The following is a 13557-nucleotide window of genomic DNA, read 5'->3' on the forward strand; positions in this document are numbered from 1 at the left end:
ATTCCAGGTGGATTAAAAATGTAAATGCAACAAATGAAATCTTAAAAATAGCCGAAGGAATAAAGAAACACACTGTACAATCCTGAAGCCTGGAAAAAAAGTTTATCATCACAGCAAAGCCAGAAAACGTAAAATATTGATCAATTTGTCCAAAAGACTATAAACCGAGTTGGAAAAAACACGATAAACTGGGAAAGTCATTTGTAACATATATGTTCACTGAAATTTACTACACAAATATATCTTACTCATCAATAAAAACTTAGGAAAATAGAAATATATATTTTTTAGTGGTAGGGAGACTCTCCCCCCACACAGAACCATTTAAAATGGCAAGTAAAAATCTGAAAACTGCTTATCTTCACCAATTAAAAAGCATTTTACCTTTGTCATGCTAATTAATATCGGAAAGAATAATGTCCGTGAGGGCGGAAGAGTGGGCTCAGACACAGTCTAGAGGGGCTATGAATCAGCACCACTTGCCCCAGTGTATTTTGGCAATGTACTTTAAGATAAAAGGGTGCCTTCTTCTCACATACAGTCGTATTGCCATTTTGTCACATTTACCTTTTCCAACCCTTTTTGCTTTTATTTTCCTTGCTGAAGCCTTTTAAAGTAGAACCCCAACATCCTATCATTTTACTTCTATATCCTTGGCAGACCTCTCTAAAAAGTTACAGACATGGGCACCTCTGTGGCTCAGTCCTTAAGCGTCTTCCTTCAGCTCAGGTCATGATCCCAGGGTCCTGGGATCCAGTCTCCAATCTAATCTGGCTTCCTGCTTCTCCCTCTCCCAGTCCCCCTGCTTCTGTTCCCTCTCTCAGTGTGTCTCTCTGTCAAATAAATAAATAAAATCTTCACACACAAAAGAAAGTTACAGGCATTTTCGCATACAACCACCATACACCCCCAATAAAATTATTTCTTAGTGTCATCTAACACTAAATCCACAATCAGATTTCCCCAGTTCTTTCAAAATGGCTTTTTTCCATTGTTTATCTGCATCAGAATCCAAAGACCAAACACGTATTTAGACATTATATCTCTTAAATTTCTTTTCTTTTTTTTAAGATTTTATTTCTGTGACACCTGGGTGGCTCAGTGGGTTAAAGCCTCTGCCTTTGGCTCAGATCATGATCCCGGGGTCCTGGGATCGAGCCCCCCATTGGGCTCTCTGATCAGCAGGGAGCCTGCTTCCCTCTCATTCTCTGCCTGCCTCTCTGCCTGTTTGTGATCTCTGTCTGTCAAATAAATAAATAAACTAAAAAAAAAAAAAAAGATTTTATTTATTTATTTGAGAGAGAGAGGATGAGAGGGGAGGAGTCAGAGGGGGAAGCAGACTTCCCGCCAAGCAGGGAGCCAGATGTGGAACTCCATTTGGAGACGATTCCAGGATTATGACCTGAGCCTAAGGCAGTCGCTCAACCAACTGAGCCACCCAGGTGCCCCTCTTAAATTTCTTTTCATCTAAAGCAGCTCCCATATTTTTTATATCAGTGTAATTCAATTTTAATAAAATTATAAGGAAGGGGCTCTTGGATGGCTCAGTTGGTTAGGTGTCTGTCTTCATCTCAATTCATGACCCGGGAGTCCTGGGATCCATGCAGCATGGCCTGCCTGCTCATCTGGGAGGCTGCTTCTCCCTCTGCTGCTCCTCCTGCTTGTGCTCTCTGGCTCTCTCTGTCAAATAAATAAATAAAGTCTTTTAAAAATAATAAAATTATGGGACGCCTGGGTGGCTCAGTGGGTTAAGCCTCTGCCTTTGGCTCAGTCCCCCTGATGATCCCGGGGTCCTGGGATCCAGCCTCTGCTCAGCAGGGAGCCTGATTCCTCCTCTCTCTCTGCCTGCCTCTCTGCCTACTTGTGATCTCTCTCTGTCAAATAAATAAATAAAAATCTAAAATAATAATAATAATTAAAAAAATTATAAGGAAGATTAAATCGGAGAAAGAAAAAATGATCAACAGGTAAGAAGATTAAAATGCCTCCTAGGGGCGCCTGGATGGTTCAGTGGGTTAAGCTTCTGCCTTTGGTTCAGGTCATGATCCCAAGGTCCTGGGACTGAGCCCTGCATCGGGCTCTCTACTTAGCAGGGAGCCTGCTTCCTCTTCTCTCTCTGCCTGCCTCTCTGCCTACTTATGATCTCTGTCTGTCAAATAAATAAACAAAAATCTTTAAAAAAAAAAATGCCTCCTAAAATTGGGTGCCTGGGTGGCTCAGTGGGTTAAAGTCTCTGCCTTCAGCTCGGGTCATGATCCCAGGGTCCTGGGGTCAAGCCCCAAATCAGCTCTCTGCTTGTCAAGGAGCCTGCTTCCCCCCATCCCCCACCTGCCTCTCTGTCTGCTTGTGATCTCTGTCAGTCAAATAAATAAATAAAATCTTTTAAAAATAATAATAAAGGGGCGCCTGGGTGGCTCAGTGGGTTAAACCTCTGCCTTCGGCTCAGGTCATGATCCCGGGGTCCTGGGATCGAGCCCCACATGGGTCTCTCTGCTCGGCAGGGAGCCTGCTTCCTCCTCTCTCTCTGCCTGCCTCTCTGTCTACTTGTGATCTCTCTCTGTCAAATAAATAAATAAAATCTTTAAAAAAAAACTTTTAAAAATATAATAAAATGCTTCCTAAAATTAAAATCTGCCCTCTTAACCAAAAGGAAGCCTTTCTTTAGATAAGCTGAGTGTATGACTGGTTGTATTAACTGATTTTTTTTTAAGATTTTATTTCTTTATTTGAGGGGGACACAGCTCAGGGGAGAGGGGCAAAAGCAGAGGGGGAAGCGGACTCCCTACTGAGCAGGGAGCCCTACTAGGGCTGGATCCCAGGCCTCTAAGATCATGACCTGAGCCAAAGACAGACACTTTAATTGACTCAGCCACCCAGACACCCCTAACTGATTTTTAATACATTTCTTTTAATGTATTTAATATACATTTCTTTTAATACATTTACTTTAACGTATTACAAATGATAAAAATGAACAAGTGGATATTTTAGCCTGGACTTCGGCTTCTGGCATTATGATGGATTAGATGTAATAATACTGTTTTGCCAACACTGGTGGTTTCTTAAAAGATAGACTTCATGGGGCACCTGGGTGGCTTAGTTGGTTGAGCATCTGCCTTCGGCTCAGGTCATGATCCCAGGGTCCTGGGATTGAGCCCCGAATTAGGCTCCTTGCTCAGCGGGGAGCCTGCTTCTCCCTCTCTCGACCTCTCCACCTGCTTGTGCTCTCTCATATATATACATGTGTTTTATATATATGTTTTTTTAAAAAAGGTAGACCCCATGAAAGGTCTTCAAGAATCCCTCCCCTATCCCCCCCCCAAACAGAGAGCCAATAATTAACCAAAAAAAAGGGCATTGGAATAGAACCACCTGCCCAGGGGCTGCGTTGGCATCACCTAGAGCCCAAATGTAGCTGCGAACTCGAAAATGGTACTCTTTTTCTCCAGGTAAACCAAGGTCTCCCGGGACAGCTGAAGTGGTTCCAGGTTGCTAACACTCCTGAAAATCTGTGGAACTAGAAGTACATACTCCTGACAGGACTCAAGTCAACATCAAGTAATGAGTTCAGAGTCAAAGACCACCAGCACAGAGGCAAGGGCTGTAAGTTAGAATCCCAAGCAGACTCAACACTGAAACCACTGAAACTGAGCTCCACACCGAAACCACTGAAACTGAGCCCACCATGGGATTCCATCCCACAACCCGGAGATTATGACCCAAGCTGAAATCAAGAGTTGGATACCTAGCTGCCTGAGCCACCCAGGCGCTCCTAACTCATTTTTTTTTTTTAAGATTTTATTTACTTTTTTGACAGAGAGAGAAAAAGACCACAAGCAGGCAGAGAGGCAGGCAGAGAGAGGGGAGGAAGCAGGCTCCCTGCTGAGCAGAGAGCCTGATGCTGGGATCCCAGGACCCTGAGATCCTGACCTGAGCCGAAAGCAGACGCTTAACCCAGGCTGAGCCACCCAGGCCCCCCAATGTAACTCATTTTTTTTAACATTTTATTTATTTATTTGACAGACAGAGATCACAAGTAGGCAGAGAGGCAGGCAGAGAGAGAGGAGAAAGCAGGCTCTCCACGGAGCAGAGAGCCCATTGCGGGGCTCGATCCCAGGACCCTGGGATCATGACCTGAGCCAAAGGCAGAGGCTTTAAACCACTGAGCCACCCAGGCGCCCCTGTAACTCATTTTTAAAAAAGTCATCTCTAGGGGCAGGACCCTGGTCCTGGGATCGAGCCCCATATCGGGCTCTCTGCTCTGAAGGGAGCCTGCTTCCCCTCCTCTCTCTCTGTCTGCCTACTTGTGATCTCTATCTGTCAAATAAATAAATAAAATCTTGAAAAAAAAAAAGTCATCTCTACACCAAACATGGGGCTCAAACTCATGACTCCAAAATTAAGGGTTGCATGCTCCTTGGACTGAGATAGCCAGGTGCCTCTGGACTCATATACTATAGTATTCACATTTTTTCCTCTAAAAGTTTGATGCAATTTAGTGTGTGACAAACATCCTAATATTATCAGCTACTAGAAATCAAATCTAGGGACGCCTGGGTGGCTCAGTGGGTTAAAGCCTCTGCCTTTGGCTCAGGTCATGATCCCAGGGTCCTGGGATAGAGTCCTACATCAGGCTCTCTGCTTAGCCGGGAGACTGCTTCCTCCTCTCTCTCTCTGCCTGCCTCTCTGCCTACTTGTGATATCTGTCTGTCAAATAAATAAAATCTTAAAAAAAATAAAGATAGAAATTAAATCTAGGGGCGCCTGGGTGGCTCAGTTGGTTAAGTGAATGCCTTCAGCTCAGATCATGATCCTGGAGTCCCACACTGGGCTCCCTGCTTCTCCCTTTGTCCCTCCCCACCTCAGGCTCTCTCTCTAATTCTCTGTTTCTCAACTAAATAACAAAAATTAAAATAAATTTAAAAAAGAAATCAAATCTAGAGAGGCACCTGGATTGCTCAGTAGGTTAAGCCTTGTCTGACTCTGGATTTTGGCTCAAGTCCTGTTCTCAGGGTTGAGAGACTGAGCCCCTTGTTGGGCTCTGGGCTCAGCTGGGAGTGTGCAGGACATTCTTTCCCTCTGCCCCTCCTGTTCATGCTCTCTCTGTAAAATAAATAAGTGAATCTTAAGAAAGAAAGAAACCAAATCTAGAATGCAGGCAAAACATGTATGAAAGGCAGCAATTTTTTTTAAACATTACTATATATTTCATAAATACATTTGGTTGAATGAAGGCCCCTGTTCTCACAAAAGAGAAAAGTTCTAGCTCATTATATTCAGAACTAAATGAAATTTTACTTTATCAGTTTAAACACACAGAAGAAGGAAACTAATGTATGTCAATCTGGAATTGGCTAAATTGATTTTGTTAGATCCATAATGTTGATTATAAAAAGACATTAAAAAAAACGACATATATTTATTTGGTCTAATGAGGAAAAGTTTGAAGGCAACATTAACATAGTGATCATATTTGTCAAAATGTGTTAATATTCTGGGTTAAACTGTCAAATTTTTATTTCGGGAAAGGGCTTGGGAAAGAGTATTTTCACGTTCGGCATGCTGCACTAAAGTGCATAAATTTATTACAGAAAGAATCTTATTTTTATGATTCTGGAAAATAAAGGATTTCATCCTTCTTTTTCTAATAACAAAAACAACCATCTCATTTGGTGGTTACTAGGCAACGTTGGCCGGACCAAACCATCCCGCAAGGGTGAAAGGGGAGATGGTATTTCTCTCGGTTTTGTTTGAGATTCGTCTTGCGGCCATCTTTGAGTGGGGCACAGCTCTCTGTACCTTGGACTGGAAAGTGGACGGAATGCGGTTGCCAGGCAACGCCTCGGTGGCAGCCGCCATCTTTGAGTGGGGCTCAGCTCTTTATCAATTTAAAATGTAAAAACATCTTAGCTTACCTGACGCTCGCCAGACAACGCCTTGGCGCCGTCCTTACCTTCAATCCGGGCTCTTCATTCTCTTCTTTAAATAAATGAACAATTAGGGAGAAACTACGAAGCTTTACAAGTACGATGGTTGCCATCTTTCTTAGGGGCATATGACTTCCGGTCGAGGCGGAAGAGCACCTAAACGGCTCGAGGGAGGTACTGAAATAGAGACTGAGGATGGGTTTGAGTTGGGTGAAGAAGGCGGGAAATCTACTTCTCTTCCAATCAGTTCGCCATCTCGCCCTCCGGCGGCTTCGGACCGCCAGCTGGCAGCCCGACTTAGTGTGACCACGGGCATGCTCCAAGGTGGTCGCTGACTTCCCCCACGAGGGGACTGGAGAGGGTTCCAGATGGACGAGGAGGGGACCGAGGGCACCGTACATCTGCTTTGCCTTGCGGCCTCCAGCGGAGTCCCCCTGTTCTGCAGAAGCTGCCGCGGCGGTGCCCCCGCCCGCCAGCAGGTGGGGCTCTGGACCCCTGGATCTTCAAAATAGAAGGGGGCTAGGCACTTGGACTCTGGGTCGTCAGGGGAGTAGGATCTGGAGAAGTTTCAGAGTCGAGTTTAGAGGGCCAAGGGTGCAATGACTGGTCTTATAATCTTGATTTCCAGAAGAGGAGGGCCAGGGGATGTAGAAAGAGGAGGGGGCTGGGACCCTGGACACTTGGGTCCCAAGGTGGAGGGGATTGGGGGTTCCTGTCTAATGTCCCCCAACTTTCCCCCAGCTTCCGTTCTCTGTCATCGGTTCCCTCAATGGAGTACACATGTTTGGGCAGAATCTCGAGGTGCAGCTGAGCTCTGCAAGGACAGAGGACACGACCGTGGTGTGGAAAAGCTTCCATGACAGGTCTCCAAGCTGTAGCTTTTGGGGCAGGGCCAGGGGCTGGGTGATGGTCCCTGTTGAAGATGACCCTGAGGCCTACCAGGTCTCCAAGGCCAGCTGTTTACTTGGCTGTGGAATCTTCGACAAGCCAGTTACCCTGTCTGATCCCTGAGTTTCTCAGTATGAGAAGCAGGTTGTGCCAGCTGGCGAAAGATGTAGCTTGCATCCAGGGTCAAGGGCAGACTCTCCTTATGGTCCTGCTTCCCTGGCCTGGAATCATTCTTTCTTCTCACCTTCCTTTCTCACAGCATCACCCTCATTGTGCTGTCATCTGAAGAGGGGGCCTCGGAGCTGAGGCTGGAGAGGCTACTCCAGATGGTGTTTGGGGCCATGGTGAGACTCCCCAGCCCTCTTCCCCAAACCTGGAAATCTGAGCTCTTAACATCCTCCTCCCTCACACCAGGAGAGGAGTCCAGATCCCCAGCTCCTGCTCTTTTATTTGGTTCTTCTAGGTTCTTCTTGTGGGACTCGAAGAACTGACCAATATTCGCAACGTGGAGAGACTAAAGAAGGAGTTAAGGGTGAGGCTGCAGTACGCAAGCACGGAAGTTAGGATCCCAGGTCACGGATATTCAGAAACTAACACTTCCCAGCTGCCCCTGGGGCAGCCTGGTCAACTGACCCTAGAGCCATGCCCAGCAGGGCTAGTTTTCTGAAGGGGAGGCAGCAGATCTGGAGCCCACCTGGGTCCTAAACTCATCCTTCCTCCCATTCCTAGGCCAGTTACTTCCTCATTGACAGTTTCCTGGGGGACTCTGAACTCATCGGGGACCTGACTCAGTGTGTGGACTGTGTAGTTCCTCCAGAGGGGTCTGTCTTGCAGGTACTGAGAATGCATTGGGGAACCCTTCAGCTTGTCACTGGCCCTGGCTCAGTCCTCATCCTCTTACCCCTGGATCGTTGCCTCAATCTTTTCTCATCCTTTGGGTTCCATCCCAACCCCCACTTGGCCCCATAAGGGTCTTTCTTCACGGAGAAATACCCCACTCCTACCCAGCTCACAGCCCTTCCATGGCTTCCATCGCCCCCAGAACAAGCTCCCGTCCCCCCAGCCTGGTGTTTGAGGACCTGTGGAATCTGAAATCCTCCAACGTGCTCACTCTGACTTCTGCTAACTCCACAATCCACCTTCACCCAACTGCCTTGGGGGTTCCTTGGACCCCAACAACTTCCCAACTTCTTTGCCTGGCACATGCTGTTCCTTTCGCTGGTGAATTTCCATCTATCCTTCCTTAAATACTGCTCTTGTCGATTCCCCTGGCATGGGCGCCCCTCCTGTGACATGACTAGGGGCAGGTGGCATGACCTCTCCCAGCAGGAGTAGGTGGTTGATTGTGCCCACCTGGCTCATGCTGTTGGGATTATTAACTTCAGTAACACGTGTCAGTCTAGGGAGCAGCCACAATAGCTGTTTAAATTACAGTGTGACTTGGGGATGGTACTTGATTGTGAAGGTGAAGGAACCCTGGCCCAGGGAGAGTGAGGCACGTGAGCATGCCAGCAGGCCGACTTTGAATTGTCTGCCTGTCTCTTCCCACTCCTGGCCACCTGGGAAGTCACTGCCACCCCTGTTCATGTCTCCTGACCCAGGAAGCCCTCTCTGGGTTCGCTGAAGCGGCGGGGACGGCCTTTGGCAGCCTGGTCGTGTCGGGCCGGGTGGTGGCAGCAACAGAGAGCTGGTGGCTGCTGGGAACGCCGGAGGCCGTCCTGCTCCCCTGGCTGGTGGGGTCCTTGCCGCCTCAGGCCGCTCGCGACTACCCGGTGTACCTGCCGCACGGGAGTCCCACGGTGAGCTGGGGGAGTCGGGGCGCGGGGTACAGGGGGCTGCGAAGGGACCAAGAGGCCAGAGGCCGGAACGTGAGGAGGCGGGGCTTCGGCGGGAAGGGGCGGAGCTCCGGCCAGCCCCTGCTGCGCCCCGCTTCAGGTCCCGCATCGGCTTCTGACCCTGACGCTACTGCCGGGCTTGGAGCTGTGTCTGCTCTGCGGGCCGCGCCCTCCCCTCAGCCAGCTGGATCCACAGGTGAATCCGGGCCGTGTCCCCGCTTTTCCCCCTGTAACACCCTCTGCCCGCCCGCCCAGTCCCTGGCTAACCACCTCTCCCGGCCAGCGTTCTCTACTCCGCACTCGGCCCTCGCCGGCCCCGCCCCCCATGGACTACACTTTCCCACCAGCCCGGTCCCTTTATCGCTCCCATCCCCTTTCCCTGGTCCCCTGGGTCCCCCGGCCCTTGTGGGCCCCGCCTCTCCACCCTGGCCACGCCCCCCGGTATCGGCCCCTGACCTCACCCACGGGCCTCGCCTCAGATTTTGGACCGCTGGTGGCAGCCAGTGCTGGACCCGCTGCGGGCCTGCGTGCCGCTGGGATCCCGAGCGCTGCCCGCTGGCTTCCCCCTGCACACGGACATCCTCGGGTAGGGCTTGGACGGGGGTGTGGGCTGGGGGTCCTCACCCCCTCTGCCCCGGCCACAACACCCGCTTTCTCACAGACTACTGCTGCTCCACCTGGAACTGAAACGTTGCCTTTTCACAGTGGAGCCCTCTGGGGTTCAAGGTGACTGACAGGAGGGCCAGGCCGGGAGGGGCTTGAGCCCAGGGGTGGCTCTCTCTCATCCTCTCTTCCCCCCTCCAGAGCCTTCTCCTGAGCATCGTCGTCGCCTCCTGCGTTCCTTCTACACCTTGGTTACTGCCACGCACTTCCCACCAGGTGTGCCCCCTTTGCACACTCGAGGACACTGAATCTCTGATCACATAAGGGAGGATGGGGCATCCACACCCGCGGGGAGGTTCAGGGGGGTCGCAGCCTGGAGACCGCAGAATCCACTGGGCAGCCCTAACAGGTAACGCTGAGACTTCCTCTCTGGCCCAGTGGATGCCATGACTAACTTCACCCTCACAGGTGAGGGGGAGCTCCTGTCACATCACTCTGCTGCTGCAGAGGAAGAAACTGAGGCTCGGTTATTAAGTAGTGGAGAGCCATGAGTCACACATGGGTTCTCAGAGCCACACTCCACTGTATTGCTGCAAGCACACACTTTGCCACCATCTTTGCCCCTTGGGGTGCAGGGTGTCACAGAGACTAGGTTAGGAGGGAAAAGTTGTCTTAGAACCCACGAGGCCCTCGGGAGACAAAGGAAGGGACAGAGGACTGGCCCCTCCTAGCTGCGTGACTCCACCTCCCCCACCTGCTTCCCTGCCTAATGTGTCGGGAGGGGTGGGGAGGGTTCCAAGGGCTGGGCCTGTATCTGCTCAGCATACCCGAGTGTTCATGATCTGTACTGCTAGGCAGACTGCACCCCTGGTGGGCTGCACACGGCATCCCCAGTAGAGAGGGGGATGGAGGCTGACTGGGAAGAAGGGGGAGAAGGCCCATGTCCTTCAGGCGACTGACAGCCAGCTGAGCTGCGAGGCCCTCACCTGTCAGGCCTGGGATGTGTGTTGCTCCTGCAGGTTCGCCTACTAGTTGTCTAGGGCCCCCCTGGTCACCTCGGCCCTTCCTGTCGTTCCTCCAGAGCCGGGGTCAGCAGAGGACAAGGTGGAGGAAGAGGCCCAGAGGACCCAGGTGCCAAGAGCCTGCTACCTGGTGTCTGGGCCGGAGGAGCCGGGCACAGGCTGGCGGCTGGTGGCTGTGCAGGTGGGCCCGCGGCGGCTGCTGCTGCTGCTGTCTGCCCAGTGTCCCACCCACGCGCTTCGGGGCTTGGCCACCCACACTCTGCAGGCCCTCAGCCCGCTCCTCTGACCCCTGTGCCTCAGCCATTCACGCAGACACGGCTGTTAGCGTCTCTCTGTTTATTCGCTCACAATAATACACAGCCCCTGGACGGGGAGGGGGCAGGAGGGGCTACAATGGGGTGGGGTGGGAGGGGAGGAGGCGCCCACTTCCCTGGCCCCTCTCCCCTCTGTGCTTAAGGGGGAAAGGGAGGGAGGGGGCTCCCCCTTACCCCCCAGAATGTAAACAGCAGCAGATGAACAAAAATAAAAATACAAAAGGCCGGAGGAAGATTCCAGGCATCCCCCCACCCCTGGGGTCTTCCCTGTCTCCAGTGGAGGTCCCCTCGCTGCCCCATCCACCACAGCTGCCTCAGTCCTAGGGGCTGCCCGGCACCGGCCACATCCCCGGGGGCAGAGTCCAGGGCTCAGAACTGCTGGGCCAGCAGCTCACACAGGTGACGGGAGACGGGTTCCTTGCTGGTGCGCAGGGTCAGCCGGTACATCTGGGTGGGGGACATGGCAGCACAGACTCAGGGAGGAGGAAGAGGAGACAGAGAGCCCAGGGGGAGGGGGTGGTGGTGGTGGTGGTGGAGGATACAGGGAGATAAGAGACAAAAAGGACAAAGGGATTAGAAAGGAGGCAGAAATAAAAACAAGGAGGGAAAGGGTGAAGGGTGAAAGTGAGACCCAGAAGCGGAGAAAGGATGTGGCAAGGAAGACAACAGAGGACTCAGGGACATAGCTAACAGCGAACACAGTGAGGCAGGGGGTTATGTGTCAGTCTCAGGGGCGCCTCCCAGACCACTGCTCACCTGAGCCTGGGCATTGGGCTCCAGCCGGAGCAGACAGCCCACCTGCAGGGCTTTAGTCTGGATGATTCCAGCCCCCACGAAGTTCTCAGGGTTGGGGTCCACATTGTCCAGGAGAGCAGAGCCAAACCCCAGGAGCTGAGGAAGAAGGGTAGCTGTCGGAGGGGGCCAGATCTGGGAGCCACCAGGCAGTAGCAAACCAGTTTCCCCGAAATCCTTGTGAGTGGGACCTGGCCCCATTTTACAGATGGGAAAATAGAGGTATGGAAAAATGGGAACTGCTACCCAAACCCCAGTTAGGGAGAGGCAGGTCTGGGCTGTGGGTCCAGGGCCCCCACTCCTGTTTGTGCAGTGGTTACTCACTTTTGCCTTAGTGACTTCCGCATCCATAGGGTGGTTGGCTTTGAAGATTTTCTGTGCCTCCTGTTGGGGGCTGGGGGCAGGGGAAAAGGTTCAGGTCAGGTGCTTGGAAGGCCCCACCCTGCACCCCCCTAGCAGCTGCAGCTCACACCCCCTTGCTGCTCACAGGCTCAGCTGCTTCCAACGCTGGAAGAAGTCCTGGGCCGCCATCTCCGTGGGCTGGAAGAACTTGTTGATGGTCACTGGGAGCTTCAGGGTGAGGGACTGGGGGGCGCCCCCGTACCTGGTGGCGAGGGGAGGGAGGGGCGGCATGGAGGCTCCATCAGATCCCAGACCCCCTCTGCCCCCATCAAGACCGCAGCCGCTTGGCAGGGCCCCCACCCCACTCACCGGAAGCGCACAGACAGGAGCGGGGGCGTCAGGAAGTCCCGCAGACATTCGATGTTGAGCACCTGCTGCACCTGTGCCCCACCGTCCACCTGTGCGGCCACGCGCTTGGTCTGCACTGCCAGCTGTGCCCACTGGGGGTCAAGGAAGCCAGAAAGAGGCGACAACCCCCTCCTCCTGCCTCCTCTCCCCTGTGGTCTTGGCCACGAACTCTGATGGTTCTGAACCCCAGCCTGCAGGCCTCCGAGGGGCTGGGCCTGCCAACCCCGGCACATGGTAGGCAGCCCCAACTCTGAAGCCCTTCCTGTGAGCCCTCTGGCCTCCCACGAGGGGCTCAGGGACCTCCATTATGGCACAAGTCACATGGCACTAAGGCAGAAGCCCTCCTAGGGCTGGGATGGCGGACTCAAGTTTGAATCCTGGGATCGTACCACCTTGGGGACTCTGGGTGAGCTACTTTACCTCTTAGCCTCAGCTACAAAATGGACACGGTGTCCTTAGCATTCAGAGAAATAATCTAGTACGAGTACTTGTCCGTGTGTCTGGCACACAGTCAGGGCACCAAAAGTGGCTGCAGTGTGATCACATCTACCTTTAAGTTGGCAAGGACGGCATCTTGGGCATCTCCCGCCCCTGCCTCCTACCCATGCCTAACACAGAGCTGAGCCCGCCGGGCGCTCTGGAGATGCTGCTGTTGAGGGCTAAACGCAGCAAAGGACTGAAAAGGCCCTCAAAACTTTTGGGCCTAACTGCTGTCATTTCATGGGCATGAAAACGACTATCAGAGAAAGAAGGGAGGACTGACACCTTCCTTTATGCCAGCCACCCTTCCAGAGTTTTCCAACCACACTGCCCTTCAGAACAATGCTATGAGAAGGAAGAGGGTCTACACTTCAGACATGGGACAAGAAGACACAGAGAGACCAAGTGACCGGCTCAGATCACACAGACAGCCCTGCTTGGGCATCCAGACCCGCAGGCCTGGCTCTTGAATGCAGGAGACGCCGGAATCGTGGTGTGCAGCCCTTGCAGAACAAGCTCAGGACACGGAAGCAGCCTGACGGGGACAAACGGAGGCACCCCTCTCCCATCACTTCACTGTCCTCAGGCTGTCCTGGGGAGAAGAGGCCCACCCCGTCTCACAGAAGACACTAAGCCTCGAACATGTAACCATACGCTGAGGCTCTGAAGAGAACTGAACATGGTTCTGGACCAGGGTTCATCTGCTTCCCTGTGGCCAGGAAGGCAGACCAGGAGGGTCAGGGCTCAGGGGAGGGGGCTGGGCCAGGCCGGCAGGATATGAGTCTGGAGGTCTCCAGGGTGGACGACAGTGGGTGAGAAGTTCTGGAATTGCACGGATGTCTTGTTGCCATAGAAGAGATACATGCGGCCTGCGGAGGGTGGGGAGGGGCAGGGCTCCATCTGACTTCCTTAACCTCCTCTCCAGATGCCACCCAAACCCAGGTGT

At 52.4% G+C, this 13557-nt stretch overlaps 2 protein-coding genes and 1 long non-coding RNA gene across 7 annotated transcripts in view; 1 reads left to right on the plus strand and 2 right to left on the minus strand.

Annotated features, from left to right (window-relative positions):
- Window positions 1–85: 85 nt before the first annotated feature.
- On the minus strand, window positions 86–6068 carry LOC309852877. The gene is made up of 3 exons (XR_014305438.1): window positions 5954–6068; window positions 4950–5103; window positions 86–1680 (listed from the first exon to the last, which is right to left on the minus strand). It is a non-coding gene; the product is annotated as an uncharacterized lncRNA (long non-coding RNA).
- A 35-nt stretch (window positions 6069–6103) lies between these two features.
- On the plus strand, window positions 6104–10841 carry FUZ (fuzzy planar cell polarity protein). 3 transcript variants are annotated; one of them, XM_082710294.1, is made up of 11 exons: window positions 6104–6406; window positions 6669–6790; window positions 7075–7159; window positions 7279–7347; window positions 7545–7649; window positions 8417–8614; window positions 8751–8846; window positions 9130–9236; window positions 9312–9376; window positions 9455–9529; window positions 10335–10841. In XM_082710294.1, exons 1-11 carry the CDS (start codon window positions 6296–6298, stop codon window positions 10559–10561), a joined length of 1260 nt encoding a protein of 419 aa, XP_082566420.1. In that variant the 5' UTR covers window positions 6104–6295; the 3' UTR covers window positions 10562–10841. The 3 variants fall into 3 exon arrangements, 2 of the variants coding, with proteins under 2 accessions (XP_082566420.1, XP_082566421.1); XR_014305437.1 differs by lacking the exon at window positions 9130–9236; XM_082710295.1 differs by lacking the exons at window positions 9130–9236; window positions 9312–9376.
- The window catches only part of AP2A1 (adaptor related protein complex 2 subunit alpha 1), a 30063-nt gene continuing 27102 nt past the window's right edge, over window positions 10597–13557 (minus strand). For 2 of the 3 annotated variants that reach the window (XM_082710269.1, XM_082710268.1), the window contains 6 exons: window positions 13389–13480; window positions 12093–12214; window positions 11869–11985; window positions 11706–11775; window positions 11346–11480; window positions 10597–11036 (listed from right to left, as the gene is read on the minus strand). In XM_082710269.1, the coding sequence (XP_082566395.1) occupies window positions 10959–11036; window positions 11346–11480; window positions 11706–11775; window positions 11869–11985; window positions 12093–12214; window positions 13389–13480 (614 nt within the window). In that variant the 3' untranslated portion in view covers window positions 10597–10958. Of the gene's footprint in view, window positions 11037–11345; window positions 11481–11705; window positions 11776–11868; window positions 11986–12092; window positions 12215–12941; window positions 13481–13557 lie in introns of those variants that run through there. The other variant, XM_082710267.1, reaches the window with a different exon arrangement.

Source organism: Mustela nivalis (assembly GCF_964662115.1).
Source record: "Mustela nivalis genome assembly, chromosome: 18".
Classification (NCBI taxonomy): Eukaryota; Metazoa; Chordata; class Mammalia; order Carnivora; family Mustelidae; genus Mustela; species Mustela nivalis.